General features: G+C 33.2%; 1 protein-coding gene across 2 annotated transcripts in view; it reads right to left on the reverse strand.

Moving 5' to 3' along the window:
- LOC145690578 (uncharacterized) overlaps positions 1–16,304 on the reverse strand; it is a 622,228-nt gene that overhangs the window by 54,897 nt on the left and 551,027 nt on the right. For both annotated transcript variants that reach the window (XM_081765603.1, XM_081765604.1), the window contains exons 13-14: positions 14,955–15,051; positions 12,560–12,675 (exon numbers count right to left, since the gene is read on the reverse strand). In XM_081765603.1, the coding sequence (XP_081621729.1) occupies positions 12,560–12,675; positions 14,955–15,051 (213 nt within the window). The remainder of the gene's footprint in view (positions 1–12,559; positions 12,676–14,954; positions 15,052–16,304) is intronic.

Genomic DNA, 16,304 nt, shown 5'->3' on the forward strand with positions numbered 1-16,304 from the left:
TGCATACGTGCCTGCTGACAATTTTCAATATATTCCTTAAATAAGTAAAATAACTAAATTAGGAGCAAAAAGCTTCAACACGGGCTAACTTTTGTCCACTGCCAATATTGTTAGAAGGGATATTAATAGCAAAAACTGCTAGGCAATGCTGAACCTTGGAACTTCACTCCGAACAGCAAGCTTATTATTGAGAACTACATATGAAACATTTTATCAAAACTTATCTAACTTTTACCTGGCATGAAATTATTATATACACCAAAATTCACTCTCCTAAAATGTGTATCCAAACATTGCTCTACGTATCTACGAAGCAATGAAAATTATTTATCGAAATATGTGAGCAGGGAATTCTAACAGCCACCCATTTTATTTAAATTGTAGTAAACCCTGTAACCGGGCGTTAACGTGAAGACAAAGCTTGGTCCATTGGTAAAGTGTTGGAAGAATATAAACTCAATGTTCGTAGGTTCGAATCTATCCACTCACCATAACATTTTGTTCTTATGTGTAACGATGAAATAAGAAAGAAAAAATGTATAACCGTTAAGACAAAACTTCAACCAAGTCTGAAGAGAACAATACTAAAATAGTAATACAATGACGTCAACCAAAAATTATTTCATGTAGCGTTTGGACGAAATTACAGCTGTTAACAATTGCAGAAATAAAAACAGGCTGTAATGCAGTCTAGACTTCTGAATGCATTTACTTCCTGAAAACTTCCGTCTCGTCATTGGTATGCCGTTAATCATTGTAAAATCTTTCAATTGAAAGTGAAATGACACAAACTAAAACAGTTTTAAATCAATAAATGTCTATGTGTAAAAGTAGGTGTCTTTTATCTGTAGTTCTGAGTTCCTTTTACTTTGAAGTGACAAATGAGAGAAGAAAGTATGGTGTTCGAAAAAAAAATCAAATTTGAGATTTCAACGAATTTACACGTATTATAGCCCCTAACACCGAAAAAGTTATTTTTCGATACATGTCCATCAGTTCGTCCGTCCGTTCGCTACACTTTTCTGTGCACTCGCCTAGAAGCCATACCGTTCAACTTATCTGCACCAAATTTTAGTTTAAGATTTTCATAGTATTTCCTATAGTTTTTTTTATTTCCCTCCTACTCCCAAAACAAGGGTAGTTTCCTGTACGATGAAAATAAAAAAAAAGATATTTTCTCATAACTGGCTCTAACGATCTTGTTTTCTTTCTTTTTTTACAAATCAATATTTAATTAGCAACCCTATTTTGTGGTATAAGACATTTATCTGAGAAAAATCTACAAGGGGTAGTTTATACTAAGGGGTGAGTTTTTTTTCAGTGATTTTCTCAAAATGGACTCAAATGTTTTCGTTCATATTTCATAAATAAAGATTTCATTAATAACTTGTCAATATGGCATAACTCGTTTGTCCTAAAAAAAATGCGAGGGGTAGTTTATTCTTGGTGGAGTGTTGTCTGGGCGATTTTCTCAAAAACGACTCAAAAGAGTTTATTCATATTTCAAAAATAAATATTTCGTTAATAACCGAACAATATGGGAAAACTCGTTTGTCCTGAAAAAATATGCAAGGGGTAGTTTACTCTTGTGGGTGTTTTTCCTCCACCGTTTTCTCAAAAATGAGTCAAGCAATTTTGTTCGTACTCAGAAATAAATATTTCATTAAAAACCTAGTAATATGGAATAACTCGCTTACCCTGAAAGAATCCTCAAGAGATAGTTTATTCGGGGAGTTATTTTTCCCTCACGATTTTCTCAAAAATTACTCGGACAATTTTATTGATAATTCATAAATAAGTATTTCATTAATAACCCTATATTTTAGTATAAGTCATTTCTATGAAAAACAATTACAACGGATAGTTTATTTTTGGGGTCAAGGTTTTTTCCCCGACAATTTTCTCGAACGACAGGCGATTTTGTTCAAATTTCGCAAATAAATATTTCATTAATAACCAAAAGTATATCTTAACTCATTGTTCGAAACAATTCACAAGAGGTAGGTTACTCCTGACGTGTTCTTTTTGAACGACTTTCCCAAAGTGACTCATTTGATTTTTTCATATTTCATAAACAATGATTGCATTAATTGGTCTATTATATGTCTAATGAAAATGTGCTCAAAGTGTGAGTTAGTTTTGTAGTATGGATTTTCTTCAATCGAAGTTTTTTATTCGATAATCTGACATTCGATGTATTTGAATAATACGATAATTTTATTCGTATTATCCAAATACACACTTCAGTAACAACTGCGGCCTAACACAGTTAAGAAATTGAATTGAAAAAGTTTAGTGCGGTGGCCCTGTAATTGAATATTTTTTGAGAAACTCCCTAGCTTTTTGTGGTAAACTCAGGCTTTTCTTTTTCGAGCGACAAAAGAGAGAAGAAAATATAGTGATTGTGAAAATAATATCAAATTCAGATTTCAACGGATTTACATGTTTCATGGCGTCTACATACCGAAAATGTGACTTTTCGACACCCGTCCTTCCGGTCCGTCCGTTCGGCACACTTTTATATGCACTCGCCTAGAGGCCATACCGTTCAACTTATCTACACCAAATTTTAAACTTAGGGTTTACTTAGTATTCTTACAGGAGCTTTTCCATTTTTTCCAACCACCTAAAATAAGTGTGGTTACCAACAGCCGAAAATCGAAAAACGCTATTTTCTCAAAAATGGTTTTAACAATTTTGTTTATTTTTCATTAATCAATATTTAATTAACAACCCTATATTGCAGTATCAGATATTTCTCTTAAAAAAATTTACGAGGGGTAGTTTATTCTTGGAGGTGACTTTTTCTCGACGATTTTCTCAGAAAAGACCCTGGCTTATTTTGTACACACTTCATAAATAAATATTTGACCTTACAACATGGTATAAGTCAATTGACCTGAAAAATATATGAGTAGTAGTTTATTCTTGGACTTGAATTTATTCCCAGTGAGTTTCTCAAACACGACCAGTTGGCAACCCTGTATCTCGACAACGAAGCTGAATTCGAAAACTGCAAGAGGACCATTTGTCTCCTTTGATGTCACGAATCACCTCCCGAAGTTTGTGGACATCTTTCAGGTTCACCCTTAATGAAGCTTCTTTTCGAAAAGTTAACTATTAACTTTAGGCATTGTTTATCTTTTTTTAAATCACAAATGTCGTTATTAATTTTAAGGCAGAGAACTACTTCTGAGAGAATAGATCTTGAAAAATAATTTTAAAACTTAGACTTTTGTTTTCGAGACATTCCAGACAAGACGAGACATTTTACAAGCTATCTCGTGTCCAAAACATTTGCCTCGTATTATCTTGGATGTCACAAAGCGCGTCTTGTCTCTTTCTCGAGACATGTCTTATCTCGTGCGCATTCGTTAACACTTGGGAAGGATTATCTTTCTACTCAAAGCATTGTTTTTATAATGGTTGCATATTTATGATAATTGCTGTCCACATAAATTACAGTCCTTTCAGTTGAATTAATTATTATTATTATTATTATTGAAATTGCAATATCTAGTTTAACGTTGGACGATTATGCACCTACGCTAAGGGAGAATGATGATGAATGAAATGGTGAAATGAAGAAAGTGGGAGGAAAATGGAAAATCTCAAGAAAACACATACCCATGCACACGGTATTTGTCCACCTCAAATTTCACTTGGCACGAAGTGGAATCGAGCAACGGACCCCCTGCACCAAAGGTCCCTGCAATGCTTTATTAATATTATTATTATTATTATTATTATTATTATTAATAATAATAATAATAATTGAAGCGAACTTAACGAGTTTCAACCGTACGACTCAACCAACGTTTGGGTGCCTGTTCGTTCGTCTGCTCCTCTCATAAAAGACATTTCATTTTAATGAAACTAGTAAGTGCCTTCTTTTAGCTCTGCGAAGTAACTATTGCTTGGAATATGAATCTGCAAAACATAAGAGGTAAAATTTACCAAATGGTGCAAGTTTCCACTTATATATACAAAAAAATTTTGCAATATCAATTACGTGAATCTTGTCCCATAAAGAAGCCGAAACCCCTACACCGAAGAGCCCTCCGAGATTTGATCATTGTCCACATGGACTGAAATTGTCATTTGAAGCCAAGACTTTAATATGAAGCCAATAATTTCTTTAAAATAGACGGAAAATTCGGAAGTTATAAGCATTTTCATATTTTTGCCTTTTCCCATAAGCGAGCCGTAGCCCCCTATACTGAAGACCCCGCCGGAAATTTGATCATTGTCCACTCGGACTGAATTTGTCATTTGGAACCAACACTTTAATACGAAGCAAAATATTTCTTTAAAATAGACGAAAAATTCGAAAGTTATAAACATGTTAATAATTTTGCCTTTTCTCATAAGGGGGCCGTATTAGCCTAAACTAAAGAGCCCCACGAGATTTGATCATTGACCACTTGGACTGAAATTCTCATTTGAAACCAAAACTTTAATATGAAGCCAAAAATTAAACTTTTACATCAATTTAAACTGACTGGGTTCCGGTTCCCCCCACTATTGTTTAGTTTAGATAAGTGGTAATTTGTGACAGCTTCACATCATCAAAAGAATGTTTCACTTCCCCTCCCCTCCCCCAAGAGTTCGTGCTGGATCCACCACTGGAATCAATAGACACTCTTCCTATTCTTTTTGTCACCCTTGATTGTGTAGGGGCTCCCTCGTACAAATAAAGAAGCGGTAATATTACAATCAAGGGGCGCTATATATTAGGTATTTTTTTAGTTACCTACCCCTAACCGCACAGGGCCATCTTTCGTAGAATAAAAAATATTACGTGATATTCCAATCATGAAAGGGGAGAGGATGCTGTAAATATATTTCTTATTCATTTTGTCTGTCCTGCTTATCAAAAATTACTTTCTGTTGGAAGGCTACTGAAATGAGAGGGGCAAAATAAAAAGTCGTACCCCTCCTACATGGTTGCTCAAATAAGTACTAAAGAAAGCATTTTAAACTAAGATATTTAAGATTTAAACTAGGAAACTAAGATATCCTACATTATGTAAGGATGGCATATTCAGGATTATTATTATTATTATTATTATTATTATTATTATTATTATTATTATTATTATTATTATTATTATTATTATTATTATTTGAATGTTTTTGGAGCACCGAAATTTTGTGAGACGAACAATGATATGTAGAGGTTTAAGATGGGTGGTCATAGAGGAGGAAAAACCAGGATTTTTCTCTGTCTGACTCTCTAACGTAAAGATTATGTGCTGAAGGTAAGACGCATCATCATTCTACAATAGGTTGCTTTTACGTAGAATATCAATTACTTGAGTTCTCCTCCTTCGGTCTACTTACCTTATGTAGTAAATTCAAAACAATTTCAATTCAATACAAATACATTGTAGAACTTTTCCGTAATTAAACATCTAGGGAAAATTAAACATTTAATAGGGAAATCTGTTATCAAAATATCCAAACACGTAGATAGAAGACTATCTAGTGAGAAATATTGTGAAACTTTATAAAATTCTCCAAATTAGAATTAACATTTACTGGGAAACATTCGTTATGCGCCAGCGAGCATATGGTGAGCAGTGAGCACAGGGGAAATAATTACGAAACTGTTTGCAAACAAAATTAGGGACGCTAATGCAAGTGCGAAAATAGCATTTTTTCTTTTTTTGGTATCGTCATGAGTTTTACACATACGTTACAATTTGATTCTTTCCCAAATAAAAAAATAAAAAAAATAACCGTAGTGTAGTGATAAAAATGATAACGGCACTTCCACGGGATCGAACCCGCTACCTTCAGCATACAGACTTGTTGTTTTAACTAACTGAGCTCTTTGTTTTTTTACGTGAACTGAGCCTGTTCCGGTAAAGATGATATTTCATTACGATCGTCCTACCAATTCGTCCTTTTCCATAGATAATTTCCACTATTTGCTCTATCTTTACGTTAATACTTAGCATATATTCATATATTTGGAGTTTGCAGATAATGCATATAATAAGACATACTAGAAATGTTCGTTAAAAGTTTAGTTTGTAGATTTAATCCACATTTCTCTCAATGACATAGATGTCGCTGCTTCGTGTTGAAATGCAGAATTCCCTCGTGTTCTTGAAAATTTCCCACTTTAGCAGAGTTGGTAATTCTCGAGATTTCTGTCGATTTAATGTTTTTTGCTTCTAATTTCTTTATTTTAAGCTAATATCTAACACAAATATTAAAAACGGGTTTGTTATTAACCTGTCCTGCTGGGGAAACCTTCCGAAATTTCGAACATATAAAGAAAACGGAGATATTTTCAAAAAACTTCAAAATAAAGAGACGCGTCATTTATTTTGCTCATGGTAGTACCTCTTCATAGCTAATTTGCTCGTGCTAATGTTTTCATACGTGTATTCCAGGATCAATGATCAGTGGGTATATCACCCTAAAACCCTAATAGTAACCTATATTTCACTTTCAGCAATGGACTTTGTCTCATATAGCCTCAGTACTGCCTATACAATTAAACTCTATTAAATTAACTCCAGTACTATACAGTAGTTTATTTCCTTCCTTTGAATCAGAATTGTTCAATACCTTCTAACGGATAACGCAACACATACCAGCACGAATGTATTTAATCGTACCGAAGTTGAAACTTTACAATTTCTCATTTATTATTCAATACATTCTGCTTTGACTCATTTTCAAAACAGAATATAACGTTCATATCTTAAGAAATAGGATAAATTATTACTACAATACGTATACGTATTTTGTTTCAAATTGATGAAATGCTTTATTACCATTTCACATCTCCGTGTTTAATTGACACTTTATAACACGAACGTCCTGAACCTTGTGGTGGGAGCTATTACACTCATCTTTGCTATGTGAGGTGTTGAGTTGGATCACAAAACAAGTTAGATTCAAAGTCCGATGTTTCGCATAGTTTGCGTCTCATTTTTAGTGCATTCTGTTTTCTATACAAGTTCATAAAGTCGTAATGCAATACATAAGCACATATCCAGTGCCGTAACATAGATTAATCGTATTCCTGAGCTCTCAGCGGTGCATGCAATCTTTATTCGAGAAAACTAATTGTGTTCATTACGTTGAAATTTTATATTGATTGAAAATTACTTGCGAAACATGGACATACATATTATATAACTATATAGGTAATTCGAGTTACCTGTATCTTTTTTTTCTCACTCGCCAAAACAAGTGATTATTAATTTTCTAGTTTTATTTTGTATTAATTTTCGTGGTTTTGCTGCAACATGATGGATTGAATAGTCAAAAATATTTTTTCGCTCTACGACTTTCTTTAAATTTTGGATCCATTTTTACCCTACCTTACCTACTAAAAGTTATATATATATATATATATATATATATATATATATATATATATATATATATATATATGAACTTTAGAGGTAGACTATGCTGTCACTTTTTGGTCGAAATTGAGTTTTAATGCTTTTTTAATAGACTATGTTCTTTCTAGTGGTGTAATAATGTAAGTCTGAAAGCATCCTACTACTTTGTAACTACTTAGTAAGTTTGAAAAACAGTACTATAGGTCTTAGTTGAGGAAACAGTTTTTCGCTTCAGTAAAATTACGAAATTATGACTTGATTTAGTTTACCTCCGAGGTCCAGATATAATAAAATCATCACCATCGTCATAATCAACCATTATCAATCCACTACTGGATGAAGGTCTTTCAAAGTCTTCTCCACAACTATCTAACTTGGGAAATTCTTTTCCAGGTTACTCCTCAGTGGTTCTTGATTTCGTCACACCTTCTTGTATGCGGAGGTTTCCTAGGCTGTTTTTGTCTCGTGGTATCCAGTCTAGAATTGTTTTCGTCCGTCGGTCATAATTTCTTGTTGCAATACGTCCAGCACATTTTCCAGCTCATATTAAATTATTTCATTAGCACCATCAGTATTCATTTCTATATATTTGGGCTACAAATAGTTCGAATTCGCTACTTTCGGAGTACAGACACGCTACTTTTTAATCCTCGGATCTAGCAACATAACTAAATGATTTAAATTAACACAATGTGAGGACCTCATTTGGTCTAGCGGATAGCACGCTTGATTTCGGTTCGCGTGGTCCCGTGTTCGATTTCCGGAAGGGGTAATGTTGAACGACCGAAGTAGTTCGGATTCCACTATAATCATTAGCTCCACGTCTCCTTTAGCCTCCCTAGCATAACTGTGGGACGTGAAACAAAACAAAACAAAAATGAACACTGTGTATTATTAACTATAAGTCCTTGAATAATTGCATATAGCTATATGGTATGGATCGAGTTTGAGGTGGTCGATGGTCAAACTAAAGCAAATGAAGTGTAATTAGGGTGTAATTAGAACTTTTAATTAAGCACGGTCTTAATCTGAAGTGTACATCAGGCCTAAAGCTTAGGGGGAACAACTAGTGTTACTGAAAATGTATCAGTTACATTTAATTTCAGTTACAATTTGCATTTACATGTATTGCTGGAACGAAGACTTAAACATTAACATTATAAGTAGCCCAAAGACTATCAAAAACGTCGTCTCTTGAAAGCATTCTTGCACAACAAAACAAATTAGAGTAATTTTAAAATATTTTACAGTTTATCTACGTTATTTGCACATATTTAGAATAATATTTAGCAATTTATTTAAGTGGACAACACTGCTTAAAATAATGTAACTGCGACTTGTAATTAAAACCACCAAAAACTATTGTTGTAATGTTATAGAAGCAAAGGAAATCAATAATCGTTATAACAATTTAATACAAATACGTCGTTTTAAGCAGTATAAAAATCACTACCAATGTGTTTGGTGTCTCTGAAACGATTTGAAATAACAATTGTTGTAAATGGCGTTATAAGCATTTAAGTCTTTTGGAAGCATTTACATGATGAGACGTGATATGTCAGCACGTTTTCGAAGTAAAGTCTTTAGAAACATTTAAATTTTCCATTTCTTATAAATTTGTTCCTTCCTTCATTCGAAATATACTATACCATGATCATAGTATTTGACGCTAAGATAAGTTGATGCGCATTGCACCGTCCATGCCATTTGAGTTATTAGAGATCTCCAAAATGTTGATGTTAATGATACTATGTTGTACTTTGTTACACTAAATAATGTATGGGCTATTGTGGTTTTGTTAAATAACTGAATTAGAAATATGTAATACTTTACGTAGCGAAATTTGAGAAAATACAACTTTATTTTGCTTTAGCAACATTGCTTGTTTATCTAGTGGTATTGCGGAGTATCTAGAAGAATTTTCCAACTTGGTACAAAATTTCAGCATTTTATATATATATAAATATATATATATATATTTATATATATATATTTTATATATATATATATATATATATATATATATATATATATATATATATATATATATATATATATATATATATATATATATATATATCTCCTAGGGGAGGGCTATAGGGACTATAGCCCCCCTTAACGCTTAGGTATACACTGGATAAAATGGGCTTCAATCCTACTTTCTTTACACTGGATAAAGCAGTAAACCATGGTTTAGCCCCTCCCTTGATCATATACTGGATCCGTGGCTGTATATATATATAGTGTATATATATATATATATATATATATATATATATATATATATATATATATATAGAGAGAGAGAGAGAGAGAGAGAGAGAGAGAGAGAGAGATAGGATGGCCCATTTTAATCTTTCCACGAAGATATCTCGAAAACGATTGAACATAAATGAACCGAACAAAAACTCAAATAGGATAAATGCCATGGAGCACACCGAACGGTGTTGTCGCGGTGCCTCCCGGGGCCGCCCTTCATGGGGTACCAGGACCAAACTTTAAAATTTTAAATGGAAACATGGGGCGAGTAATACCTCGTACCATAGATCTCTTTAAAAAGTAAAAAAGCTTTATGGCAAAAGATTTTTCATATCGGTCACGTATTCAAGATGGCCGCCAAGACATGGTGCCTGTATCTGATAAAACGTCCAGTACCACTTATGAAAGCAGTTGGAGATAAATGAACAGTCAAAAAGTGAAACAGGAAAGGCACGTGGCGTGTCTAGTAATGTTCTCGCAGTGCTCCCAGGGCTGCCTTTCAAGGGAGCCAAACTTAGAAATTTGAAACCGAAATATGGGTCAAGTGATACGTCTTTGGATAAATCTTGAAACACTAAAGAGTGTTGTGGCAAAAGATTTTTCATATGGATCACCGTTTGCAAAATGGCCGCCAAGACATGGTGCCTATATCAGATAAAAGGTCCAGTACCAATAAACCCCTAATATGAAAATAGTTGGAAAAAATTAACAGAATAAAACTCGTATAGGAAAGCACAGAGGGTATTTATCATTCCACGGCTGGAGTACAATGCAACGGAAAAAAGATTATTAAAGTATAATTGACATGATGCAAAAGAGCAAATGATAGAAAATTATCTTTCCGATCTCTGTCCGTAAGTAGGTGAAGCGGGAATGAATGGTAAAACCTCAAATGAGAACCTCACTTCTATTTGCAATAGATATGGTTTGTCTGAAACACTTGTGTGTACAAATGACTGGTACTATAATGAATAAAAATAAAGTAAAATAAGGTGAATAAAAGTAAGGTGAAATTCAAGTTTAACAACATTTTGCCCGCCCCTGATAATTTAACGCAATGCGTGCAAGATTTTTGGGACATATCTGCATCAGTATGTACCGTTTCGTTACTAAGGATCACAACTGAAATTACCAAGTTATTCGGAATGTAACTGTGGACATCTCAGTGAAACTCATATTCTATCACATGCAAGAAGTCAGAAGGAAAAGAAGCGAACCAATATCATGCAGACGACTGTTGAAGAAAACCAACGTTTGTAAATATTGTTCTAAAATTGCATTGTTCGGCAAATTTGTTTCGCATTTCAGTTTATTCATTTTTGCATCAAACCATTGCCTGCAATCAAAATGGATGATACCATTTAACAAGAATTTTACATACTTTATCCCATTACAGAGACATTTATCTCTTATAAAAACATATTTCAAATAACTTTGTTTCGTAGATACAATTTGCAAAAACTAAGGCTTCCATCTGCAATTCCACCGATCCTTCCCGCTTCACTCACTTACGGAGTGAGGTTGGAGCAATAATTTTCTAGGAGTTAATTTCTTCCTTTCCATTATGGTACTTTCACTCTAATCATCTTTTTGACTGTTGCAACATTCCCGAGATATAGAATGATAAATACCCTCTGTGAATTCGAATATTCGAATATTTTTCTGGTGTTTTCATATTAGTGATACTGGACGTTTTATCTGATGCAGGTACCATGTCTTGGTGGTCATTTTGAAAACGGTGACTCATATGAACAATCTTTTGTAACAGCACTCTTTAGTTTTTAAAGATATGTCGGACGAGTTATCACTCACCCCATGTTTCCATTTACAATTTTGTAGTTTCGCCCTTGGCCCCCATGAAGGGTAGCCCTGGGAACCTCCGCGACAATATCAATCGATGTGCCACATGACATTTTCTATTTGAGTTGTTGATCGGTTCATTTATGTCCAACCGTTTTCATATTAGTGGTACTGCACGTTTTACTGTATCTGGCAGAGGCAACATGTCTTGGCGGCCACTTTGAATACAGTGCCCGATATGAAACATCTTTTGCCAGAACGCTTTTTAGTTTTTAAAGATATATCGAACGAGGTACCACTCACCCCTTGTTTCCATTTAAAATTAAAGTTGGGCCCCGGGAACCCATGCAGGAAGGCCCTGGGGGGCACCGCGACCATATTATTTATATATATATATATATATATATATATATATATATATATATATATAGAGAGAGAGAGAGAGAGAGAGAGAATTCTATTTGCATCAGCAGTGGATTTTGTTTCGGGAGAGGCTTGAGGAACGAGTAAGAAACATTTGCGTTGTACGTGCAATGCAAAAAATGATCACAAATTTATTTCGGGAGGGGTTTGAGCCTGATAATCACCCCTTAAATACGCCACTGTACATCAGGCAACCGTTCTCATATTACCTTACACAGCAACGAAACAAATTTTGAGTGAAGGCACTTTTAGTATATATCAATATCAATATTCGAGACGAGACCGAGACTTTCGAGACTGACCTAAGTCTCGTCTCGGTCTCGTCTCGATTTATAGAGGTCTGTCTCGGTCTCGGTCTCGTCTCGGTATTTAAAAGTCCGTCTCGGTCTCGGTCTCGTCTCGGTATATAAAAGTCCGTCTCGGTCTCGGTACCATCCCTATTGATGACCTTTAGAATCGTTTATTATTGAAACTATATCACGTTTTAGGGTATTAATAACTTCTCAACTAGAAACAAGAACATGGGATTTTAAAAGACAACAATAAGAAGATATTGGTATGCGTAGTAGTGCCTATATGGGGCCAATATACATTGTATCTTAATTTAAATAAAATGTTTAACCAACAAATTGATCATTCTCAATCCAAGTGTCAACTGTAGCCAAATATGTACCTCATATTGATCTATATTTGTAATTTATCTTTACCTATACTGTCCAACATACTCCGTAGGACTCTTAGTCTTGTTCCCATCTTGCTTAAAAAGAAATTGTAGGTCATCTCAATATATTCGCCAGGTTTTGCTTCTTCTGCTCCACGGGATCTGAAACGCAAAGGAAATAAATATCAATGAAAAATGATTATTAGCGAACAGCCAAATATTGTGTAATCTCTCGGTAGTAAACACTGATACTTAGAAATTTCCATACTCACATTTTTCTTACACAAGATATTGTCGTAATACACATGAACAAGGAATATGTTTTTCTACTTCAATGATTCATGATTTGTAAAATTACGTTAGAGTACTATAACGTGAGTTTATGAACAAAATCCTTATTTTAGGTTTATTGACCGAACTATTTTCAAAATTCCAATAACAAGTTCGAAGTGTATGAAATTTATTCCCTGTGCAATACTCAGCTTACTAAAGAAAGTGTAATATTAAGTTTGTTCTTTTAAAACACAAGATAATAACGTATATTTCATTTCTGACCTATGTTTTAATTTAATTATTCCATTGTGTATAACTCATCTTGGATAAAGCCCATACCAAACACCTGACTTAGTTAGAATGATACAAAGCGTAAAACAATGCAAAATGACCCCCTTAAGTAACAGAAAGGGAAATAACCTTTGTTGTTATGACACCACATATCGACTTCCATCTCTGGAAATGAGTTATTAGATGTTTTTATATTGTAGTTTATTACTATACTGACATTATTATTGTAGTTTATTGTAGTTTAGAAAAAGTGAATAATAACTATAATATTCACTGTGTATAAAAGTAATGAGTTAATAACACCAATTCTTTTAGTATAAAACACAGAAAGTTATCCAAAGTAATATATATATCTTTATCTATACGTTTCTATTATTATATATATATATATATATATATATATATATATATATATATATATATATATATATATATATATATATATATATATATATATATACAGAAAAGAGAGTTAGAGAGAGGAAGGTAACGATTATTTTGCTGTTAGTTACGACCAAAAAAAGTGGAAGTCTAACCGCCACATCAATTCAAATTGAAAATGAATAATGCATAGATTGAGAATGTCCTGGTCATCACATTAGAGATACAAGTATAATTTTTATATTTGAAAATTTCTGTTCTATGCCGTCTATATACTTTCCCGCTTTTAATCGTATACATTGAAAGTTTGCCAGCGTACATATTATGAATTTGATCTATCTCCAGGCTACGATACTATGGTACAATTACTCTCTGCTATATGGCTTAATTGTCCCTGTAACAAGATTCAGGTTCCTACGACCACCATCTCTAAATTTTAACATTAATTTTAGTATGAAAAAAGTCTGCATTTGTTTCAAATCTTTTAAAATTCTACTTTCGAAATTTTAATTTTGTCATTTTGTGTGATCTTGTACATTTGAATTTTTGTAGTTCACTGAGAAAAAATTCAACACTCAAAATGGATCATTTACAAAAATTCGGAACAGTTTAACACAAGATGTGGTAATATCGTATATAAGACTTGCATCGACCTAATACAATTGTATTTGTTAGTTCAAGTTTAGGTATCGTCAGCAGAATTGCAACACACCTATTTTTAATGACTTTTAACTACTATTGGTTATAAATTAAATGAAAAGATATGCATAAATTTTATTTATCCTCTTTTATGATCACTTACAAACTGATTCATTATTGATAATCTAAACCGCATATATCAATTTTAAACAACAAAATTGGATATTGTTTATATAATTTACTTCTTGTTTTAGTTGTTCTTTCCAGTATAAGTTTAGTTAAATTGAACAAGATTTCGTTCTTTGACAGGGTAATGTGAGTTGTAATTTGCACATCATGGAAAAATGTATGCACAGAAGAACACGAACAAGCTGTAATTGGTTACCCATATTACAGAGTGTACTATTACCAAATAAATTGTATATCACATGTATTAGTTAATGTGCTTTCGGTCAATTCAAAGAAAATCGATTGTTATTCGAATACAGTGCAAACTTCCTTTTAATTGTCTATGGTTAATGTTGATATTAAAATATTAGCAAATTGATACATTTTGTTGGCAATAAGTACCAAACTACTCCGTCAAAATTCCTAACTTACATCAGAAGATAAAATATTAAATGAAACAGTAACTCAGACCAGGGGCGGATCCAGGACCAACTTCTGGGGGGTTGTCATATTGCTACTTTTAAGGGCTCCAAACTTTGAGATGGTTTTGTTTATATATATAAAATAAGAAAGTTTCCTCTTCTGGGGGGCGCCCATGACTTATATTCTAGGTTTTACATAAGAACTTGATATGTGATGTGAATGATATTAATGTTATTACAAATTATTTCTTATGAAGTTGTACTTACGTTGAATGTACGAAAATAACAAAAGGTTTGTTGCACAACAACTGACAATCACATTGAAGACCGACACCATCTGATGTAGAATCTATCCCTAGTTGATCTGTGTAAATATAATAACAATAACGACAATCATAAATAATGAACTATCATAATATGTAGTGTTGAATATATCATATACAAAGAGAATTTTTATGATTATATTCAAACAAGTTGAACACTCACCAGCACACCTACACACACACACACACACACACACACACACACACACATATATATATATATATATATATATATATATATATATATATATATATATAGATAGATAGATAGATAGATAGATAGATAGATAGACATAGATATAGATATAGATATAGATATAGATAGATAGATAGATAGATAGATATAGATAGATAGATAAATGGAAAAATGAAATCTTTCAGTTTTACGTCCCACAGTTATGCCGGTGAGACTGAAGGAGACGGTGATTATGAGAAATGAATGAAATACTGGAATGAAGAAAGTGAGAGGAAACGGGAGAACTCCGAGAAACGGTGTTTGTCCACCACAAATTCCACATGGCGCGTACATAGATGTAGATATAATATCCGATTAACATTGTTGCACCCATTCTATTCCGTAGGATTGTGGCAACCACTAGAAAATGTAAAGTATATTAATTTCTAAGTGCGAATATAGTCAACGTCACATATTTTCACAATAAAAATAGGTTCTCATTTTCAAAATTCCAATTTAAAAAATGTCATTTTTCATTCGATAGGAGGAAGTGGAATCCGTTCATGTTATATGAATCCGAAATCCGAAATATACGATCCAACAAATTTTACGTCATTAAAATTATGAAACCATTTGATGCATAATGGTACCAACCTTTGCCTTTGCAATATTTGTTGCCATTTTTTTAGTTACGCAAAACGACAAAGAGCCATCAAAAAAGACGAACAAATATTATTGCTTCTTTGGTTTCTTTCTAGTGTTTTGTTGCTACTTCCTTTTATTCCCCTCTTTCTCTCTCTCCCACAAGGTTTAATTTACGAGAGAGTAACTGAAATGTAATGAAAACTTCTATTACCGACTGATATCTCTGGAGATATACATCTTTCGGCAGAAATAAAATGTTTAGGGGGCAAAAGCCCGAAAAAAAATTTTGAACGTTGGCACCGAAAGATAACAAGTGGACCGAAAAGAAAATGAAATTGAGTACAGGTATTGCAGACATAAAATCAGAGTATATGTGTTTGTTATTTTGCTGAAAAATACGGCTAAGTAGGGCACACAGACTCTCGAACCATTTGATCAGGAAATATCAAAATGTCTAATAAGTGTAATTCATTT

This window comes from Thermobia domestica, chromosome 7 (assembly GCF_964235325.1).
Source record: "Thermobia domestica chromosome 7, izTheDome1.hap1.1, whole genome shotgun sequence".
Taxonomy (NCBI): domain Eukaryota; kingdom Metazoa; phylum Arthropoda; class Insecta; order Zygentoma; family Lepismatidae; genus Thermobia; species Thermobia domestica.